Consider the following 7,553-nt stretch of genomic DNA (forward strand, 5'->3'; position numbering starts at 1 on the left):
CTTCCAGTTAAAGACTACAAGGTGGGGAAGGGGATGGGATGGCATAAAACTTTGAGATATGCTTTACTGGACAGTAAATAGATGACCCTTCTGTTCAGAAAGAGGGTCCTGTTAATCATGATAAAGTTGGTCAGTTCTGTTTCCTTTTAAAGATATACTCATACAATGAGGGGAGAGGAAAATCTGTTAATAAATTAATGGCACATCTATTCATATTTACACTCCAAGTAATAAGGCAAAATGAAGTGGATGTGCTTTTCCTTTATTTAATGCCAGTAGGGTATGACTGGGAAACAATAATATAGAGCTATAATCAAAATAACTTTTTCTGTTAAAAGCAAAAATGTTCTATAATATGGGCAAGAATAATGTACTTAACATAAAATTCATCTCCCTGAGAGATTTCAGGTTCGTAACAGTATAAATTTAAAAGATAATTGCATATACACGATACCGCAGGTGAACTGGCAAACTCCTAAAAACATATCTGTTCTTGTGCCGATTTATCTTCAGTCCAGGTCTATGCTGAGACCCCTGGAGCTGTCCCTGCCTGACCAGTCATCCAGTTCAGAGAAGGAAACTTTAAAGAGAGAACTTGACAACATGAGAACCTGCTATGGTGCAGCGAAAGAAGAAATAAGCAAGCTGCAGAGAGAACTCTCTCACAAAGTATCGGAATGTAAAGCTCTGGCATCAGAGTATGAAAGAACCAAGGAGGAATCTGATGGACAGATAAAACAACTGGAAGATGCTTTAAAAGATGTACAGAAGAGAATGTTTGACTCGGAAGGCAAAGTTAAGCAAATGCAAACCCACTTTCTTGCTCTGAAAGATCACCTGACTAATGAAGCTGCTTCAGGAAGCAGTAAGCTAACAGAGGAGCTGAAGGATCAGCTGAAAGAAATGAAAACAAAGTATGAAGGAGCCTCTACTGAAGTAGGTAAACTAAGGAACCAGATTAAGCAGAATGAACTGCTAGTGGCAGAATTTAAGAGAGATGAAGGAAGGCTGGTGGAAGAGAATAAAAGGTTGCAGAAGGAACTGGTTAAGTTGGAGACGGAGCGAGATAAAAGAGAAAGAAACGTTGTGGAGTTAGAGGAGCGGCTCAAAGAAACAACAGAGAAGTTAGCCCACTCCATAACTGCAGAGAAATTTGAAAACATGAAGAGTTTGTTATCAAATGAGGTGAATGAGAAAGCAAAGAAGTTAGTAGAGATGGAAGGAGAACATGAAAAACTGCAGGCAGAGGTTTGGCTTTTAAAGAGGGAATCTGAGAGTCGAAAAGCTGAACTTGCTCATCACGTAAAGCCAGAAGAACACAAACAAATGAGGAGTGGGTTTGAGCAAAAAACTGAGGAACTTGGGAGGACAATTTCTGAATTATTACAGAAGAATCAAACTCTGCAGAAGGAAACAGAAAGAGCTCAAATGGATAACAGCATGCTCAAGCAGCAAATCCAAATGCTAAAATCTGAGATTAAAAGCCAGAATGTGCCTTTAAAAATTCATGAAGAATTGAAGAAAGCAAGTGATCTGACTATTGGTGATCTCACCAGAAAGCTTTCTGAAATAACAAAGAAGTACAATGAAAGCAAAGCAGAAGCTGAAAAGTTGCTGGTAGAGAGCAACAACTTAAGTGAAAACTTAAGCCACTTCCAAGCTGTGTACCTATCTCCAGAGCAGCACAAAAAAGAAGTAGAAGCTTTAAAAGCTAATGGTATTGAGCTTGAAAAGCAGCTCGCTGAGCTTCATAAAAAATACGATGATGAGCAAGCAGAAATGTGCAAAATGGTATCTGAAAACACAGTCATAAGAGAAACTCTCAGGGATCAGTATGTGTTGGTTACAACACATGAAGAGATTAAAACGGTCTTGAGTAACACGCTAGAAAAGACTAATGCAGAGCTATCAGATCTGAAAGGAAAAACTGAAGAGATTAAGCAAGAATTCATGAAGGTAAATGAAGAAAACGCAACTCTGAAGAACAAGGTGAAACTCTTGCAGAATCAACTACAAACTGAGCATATAAGTTTAAGAGATCATGAGTCTAAGGTGGCTACTTTAAATAAAAGCCTGCAAGAACTTCAGGAAAACAACATTGAGATTATGGCTGAGTATAAAAAGGGTCAAGAAGAAATTTTACAGTTACATGCAGAAATTGAGGCCCAAAAGAAGGAACTTGACACAATTCAAGAATGCATTAAGTCAAAATATGCACCAGCTCTCTCCTTTGAAGAGAGAGAACAAAGCTTTGAAGCCACCGTGAAAGATTTAAAAGAGCAGTTGCTAGAACAAACACAGAGGTGCAGAGAAAGTGAGGAAGAAAGCAGGAAATGTAAACAGGAAAATGAAAAGCTCAAAAATGGTATTTTGTCCATCCAAAATGACTTGCAACAGAACTACGTCCTTGCTGAGAAGTCCCATGAAATAGAAAAAATGTTCACAAACAAAATGGAGGAATTGAATAAGCAATTGAGAGAACTACTGCAGAAGTACGCAGGCAAAAAAGAGAAAGACAAGCTGCAAGAGAGTACAGAGCAGGCCCTAACTGTGCAGGCTCATATGGAGAGTCAGTATCTTCCAGTGGAACAATTTGAAGCCTTGAAGAAGGCTCTTGGTAACACGATAGAGGATCTGAAGGAAGCCCTCAGAAGTAAGAAGGAATGTTATGACAAAGAGACACTAAAAGTAGGAGAACTACAACAGGAATTGTCAGATCTAAAAAGTTCTTCGGTACCTTTGGCAGAACATAAGCAAATGAAAGAAATGCTAGAGCAAGAAATTGTAGCAGTCAAAAACAGCTTAAAAGAGAAGGAAGAAGAAAACTGCCTTAAAAGTAAGGAAATTTTGAAGCTGCAGTCTGAGATTCAGCATACTCAGCAAGCTTTAACAGAACTGGAGAGCAAAGAAGTAATTGACATCTCGGAATACAAATCTATGAGAAGTAATCTGGAGGCCCAAATTAATAGCATAGCTGAAAACTTATGCCGTGTGAATAAAAAGTATGAGGAAGCATGTGAGGAGGCTTTGCAAGCTAAAAAGAGTGAGCTTTCCTTAAAAGATGAAAAGGAATTGCTTCAGTTACGGAGCTGCAGCATTGAACAAGAAATTAAAGACCAGAAAGAAAGGTGTGATAAATCACTGACGACAATTATCGACCTGCAGAAAAGAATACAGGAATCTGCAAAGCAGGTGGAAGCCAAGGATAACAAGGTAGGAAGTGTCAGACAGTTAATACTCCTAATGTCCTCAGTTAGGCTCTGAGGAACTAGATTTTTTCCAGTATAGCTACTCTAGATACTGAAGAATGACTTTGTGTACTGAGCATTGGGTAGCTAAGGCTGGGCCAGATCTGCTAAGCTGAAGACCCGCTTTTGGTAGCGTTATACTAAGCTTTCCTAATTCTTCATCTATGTCAGATATCATATGTTGTAAGTAAACTCAAAAACCTTTTAAAACTTACACACACACAAATCTGATATAATCATCTTCCAACATGAGTTTTGCATCAATTGGGTGATTTGCATGCCTCCAGTTTATAGCTTAATTTCAACCTGTTGATATGTTACTCTAGCAGTTTCTGTGCAAAAGACATTGCTAGCCTGACATGAGGAAGGTGAAATAAATCATGAATTTTTGACCAATATGGTTTTGAAATGCCTAAATGGGGCTTATTAATGATCTTAAAAATAGGTCTGGTTCATTTTAACAGATTCAGTTAGTGCAAGAATAATCCTATATTTTACTGTAAGAAACTAAGGATCACAGTGCTAGCTTGATTCTGTAAGATTTTTAACGTTATATTCTCAAACTTTGTTTTATATTCCTGTTAAATATATGCTGACCAAATTCCTCCTTCGGATAATTATATTTGTGTAGATGGGAGCCATATTTGTTTAATTTCTCTAGCTTGCTTTTTGACTATTCAGTGTCCTCTTTGGAAATTGGATCTAGAATATCTTTAGACCGCAGGTCATTTGGGTGGCTGGCAGACTGAGGTCCATACCTTATTGATTTCAGTGCTAGAAGCAAAGCGTGAACCAGTGACAGCTTGTCAAAAGAACGAAGTTGTCTTTCCACAGTCTCTTAGTGTGATTGGTGCGTAATGATGAATACCCCTCAATGTTTGTCAATCTTCATTAGACTTTAAAAATGTCAAGAATATTACTTTTCAGTAAGTGGGACATCCCCGAGTGAGGTTTTTGTAATCTTCTTTTAAAGATAACAGAACTGCTTAATGATGTAGAGCGATTGAAACAAGCTCTTAATGGCTTGTCTCAGCTTACGTACACCAGTGGGATTCCCTCAAGAAGACAGAACCAACAGGTTGAAATACTCCAGAACCAAGTGCAAATGCTGCAGCAACAGCTGGCTGTAAGTAATTATGCAAGACATTGCTCTGAAATGTGGTAGCATTGCTTACAGGGTTTCTTTTACGAACAGGGAAATACCTGTGTGCCCATTAGAGCACTGGAGTCGATTATGGGCCTGAATTTTGAGGACAAGTAGAGTGCTAATGTATGTGCCTTCTGCACATAAGTTTGGGAACTTTCCGGATGAAGTGGGCACAGAAACATTTTATCTGGAGAAAACTTGTGCTCACTAGGTGTGCTGTGATAGTTAATGCAAAGACCGTTTCTGTGTAGAGCTTATACAGTAACGTTTCTTACAAAAACCACCGTTCTCCTCTTGAAAGGAACGGTCCTTTCTTAAAGTTCAGTTTGGTGACTCTGCATTCCCTTGGCTGCGAATGCCATGCAGTATGATGCTTATCATGAAGTAGTCACAGTAGAGGGAATACTTTATCGTAGGAGCTGTGGTTTTGTGTTCCAGCATGCATATCAGTGGCCTTTGTGACTTCAGTAAAGCTTCTCATACTTAAAACCATGTATGTGAGTAAAGTTATGTATTTGTAAATCTGTACAGAACTAGGATATATCCTTAATGGTGTTTGCAAGGCTGACCCTTATAAGGTGAAGCATACTTAAATTGAGGGTTTTAAAACAGATACCACGTGTTCTCTTGATGAAGCAGGCTTTTGATTTTTAGCACCTGGACTGATGCACTGGATCAGCCTGATAGCCTTGCTTTCAGCAAAATTGGTCTGCTGCCAGTAAGCAACTAAAAAAAATAAAGGAAGGGATGACTCTCTTCTTGGTTAATGAAGAGGATATAGCAATCTTTAACCTTGAAATTCTGTTTTTGCTAGTCTAAAATATGTGCACAAAACCAAAATGCAAAGCTGGAATTATGCAGGGATTAATGATAAGATTTGATTTCATCTCCTCCCTATCTTGTTCTTATAGGATGCTAAAAGGCAGCACCAAGAAGTAATTTCAGTTTATCGGACACATCTTCTTAGTGCTGTACAGGTATGTTAGTCTGTCATTGCCTGAATGTAGAGATTCTGAAGACGCTTTTTCTTCTTCCTGGAAGACCTCAAATAGATTGAACCTTAGTATCGCGTATCTGTCTTCAAGTTGAGAGTTTTAGAATGAACTGATCTATCAGAAAAGTAAAGCTACAGGCATAGTATATATTTATTGTTCCATCTCTTTATCATCTATATACAATATAACCATATACAACAGTTACTTATTTTGAGGGCGATGGTATCGGGTGACGTGAGCGTGGTGTTAATTCTGCATCATCTCAAATAAAGCTGGACCGAAGCCAAGAGAGCGTTGGAAACTCTTAATACAGCCTTACCCAGTGGCTCTCATTGAACAAAAAACTAGATAACTAATTCTGAAGTTTTATGATTTCAGATACTTAAGCACACAAGAGGGGCCACTATTACAGCAGGGAGCTATGGAGTCAAGAGGATATGAACAATAATTTTTTCCCAAATAATGTTTTCAAATAGGAAACTCCTGTGCTATTAAGATGGACCCTTCTTTCTCTCATGAGAAAACAATAAAGGATTTCTTAAGTATTTCAGATTTGCCTGGAGTGGGGGAAAACCAGAAATGAGTTAATCATTTTGGGCAGTTCTGGAGAATCTTCTAGTGTTAGTTATGAATGGTGACATTTATGGGCCTTTTCTTTCTTTTAACTGAAGTGTTTGCTTGCTCTAGGGTCACATGGATGAAGATGTCCAAGCTGCTTTACTACAGATCATTCGAATGAGACAGGGGCTTGTTTGCTGATATGCTTAGTGCCATTTCTCTTGAGGGCTGCTGCGTCTTGTAGGAGTGCTGTGATTACGGTAGTGATAACCTTCATGAGATTTATATTACTATGATAACATAACTGCAATTAGAATCCCCCAGAAGTTACTCCAAATATGAAACACTCTATGAAGCTGAAATATTTTCTTGTAAAATGGTAAAATAGAACCACAGTTTCAGATCTAACCCTTATTTCAGTAGACTAATAGATGATAGAGAGCTTATTTTACAATTGGCTTGCAAGTCAAAATGATGACATAGTAGTTAAATTATTTCAATGTCGGATTGACCACTTCAAAACAAGGCCTATATGCAGAAATTCTAGTTTATCCTATAACTTGAACTCTCATGATATGGTTGAAAATAAACTGCGTTCAAATGAGCTTGGCTGAAGTATTGTAGCTAAATAATTCTTAGCTTTTTTTTTTTTTTTTTTTAAGATTATCTTGTTTGTCACTTAAGTTGATCAGGACATTACAGCATGCTTAGGTCAGCTGCAAAGCAAGATGGAAGTTATTTAGATATATGCTGCAACTTGGCTGGCCAAGTTACAGACTTTATTTAAGTAATTCAGGATGTAGTGCCTTTGCTTTTTACAAGACTTAAAAATCAGGGTTTCTGTCAAAACACTAATTTTTAATCTCCATCTCCCCGGGAGATTTTTTTTTTTTAATGACTCTTTGGTAATGTTGATTACTGTAGGCTCTAATAGTAAGATTGGAGTGTCGTGGTTTGCAGAACGGCATTTCGTTCTAAATGCAATAGTCCTCCTCTTGTCTAATTTCATTTTTCATTAGGCATAACATGGGTGTAAACTGAGCATCTCATTAAGCTATACTTTAAACAATTCAGATACTGGATTTTCAAACACTTTCTCACAGAAGTTTAAGGTATTTTCCTCTTAAATGTAAATTATGTACTATAAGCCAATTATTTATGGGGAAAGATGCAAATAGTAAGACTAATAAAATGCAAATTTTAACTTGCTTGGAATCTACCTGTTAAACAAGACGGCTTCCTTTTTACGTAAAGGTGCAATAACTCCAAAGGTTGATGTACCTGAGAAGTTTTATAAAGAAGGGGGGGGGGGAGGGCAAGGATTATTAGGCTCATTTGTCAGTGACGTTTTTCTTTAAGTGTATCACTGTTCTAATAGAATAAACATTGTAAGTGCTATCAGTAGTCCTGTTATCTTCAAACGACTTGATTGAAAGTATTTGTATGTAACTAGTAAGTAGGAACCCGGCATCCTAATGGATAAAAGATAAACTTCCTCTTCCATGCTCCTGAGAAATAAGGACTTAAGTCAAAGTTCTGAGGTCTCTGCTTGTTTACTTGGTCTTAATGCAAACCCAAGAAACTGTACCTTTCAGGCTTAGATCT

General features: G+C 37.7%; 1 protein-coding gene across 3 annotated transcripts in view; it reads left to right on the top strand.

Moving 5' to 3' along the window:
• The window catches only part of UACA (uveal autoantigen with coiled-coil domains and ankyrin repeats), a 37,127-nt gene extending 29,781 nt beyond the window's left edge, over positions 1-7,346 (top strand). Inside the window, exons 15-18 of one of the 3 annotated variants that reach the window (XM_068958330.1) lie at positions 514-3,213; positions 4,222-4,374; positions 5,307-5,372; positions 6,078-7,346. In XM_068958330.1, coding sequence (XP_068814431.1) covers positions 514-3,213; positions 4,222-4,374; positions 5,307-5,372; positions 6,078-6,149 — 2,991 coding nt within the window. In that variant the 3' untranslated portion in view covers positions 6,150-7,346. The remainder of the gene's footprint in view (positions 1-513; positions 3,214-4,221; positions 4,375-5,306; positions 5,373-6,077) is intronic. The other 2 variants (XM_068958329.1, XM_068958331.1) reach the window with 2 other exon arrangements.
• The last annotated feature ends 207 nt before the right edge of the window (positions 7,347-7,553 follow it).

Source organism: Struthio camelus, chromosome 12 (genome assembly GCF_040807025.1).
Source record: "Struthio camelus isolate bStrCam1 chromosome 12, bStrCam1.hap1, whole genome shotgun sequence".
In the NCBI taxonomy this organism is placed as follows: Eukaryota; Metazoa; Chordata; class Aves; order Struthioniformes; family Struthionidae; genus Struthio; species Struthio camelus.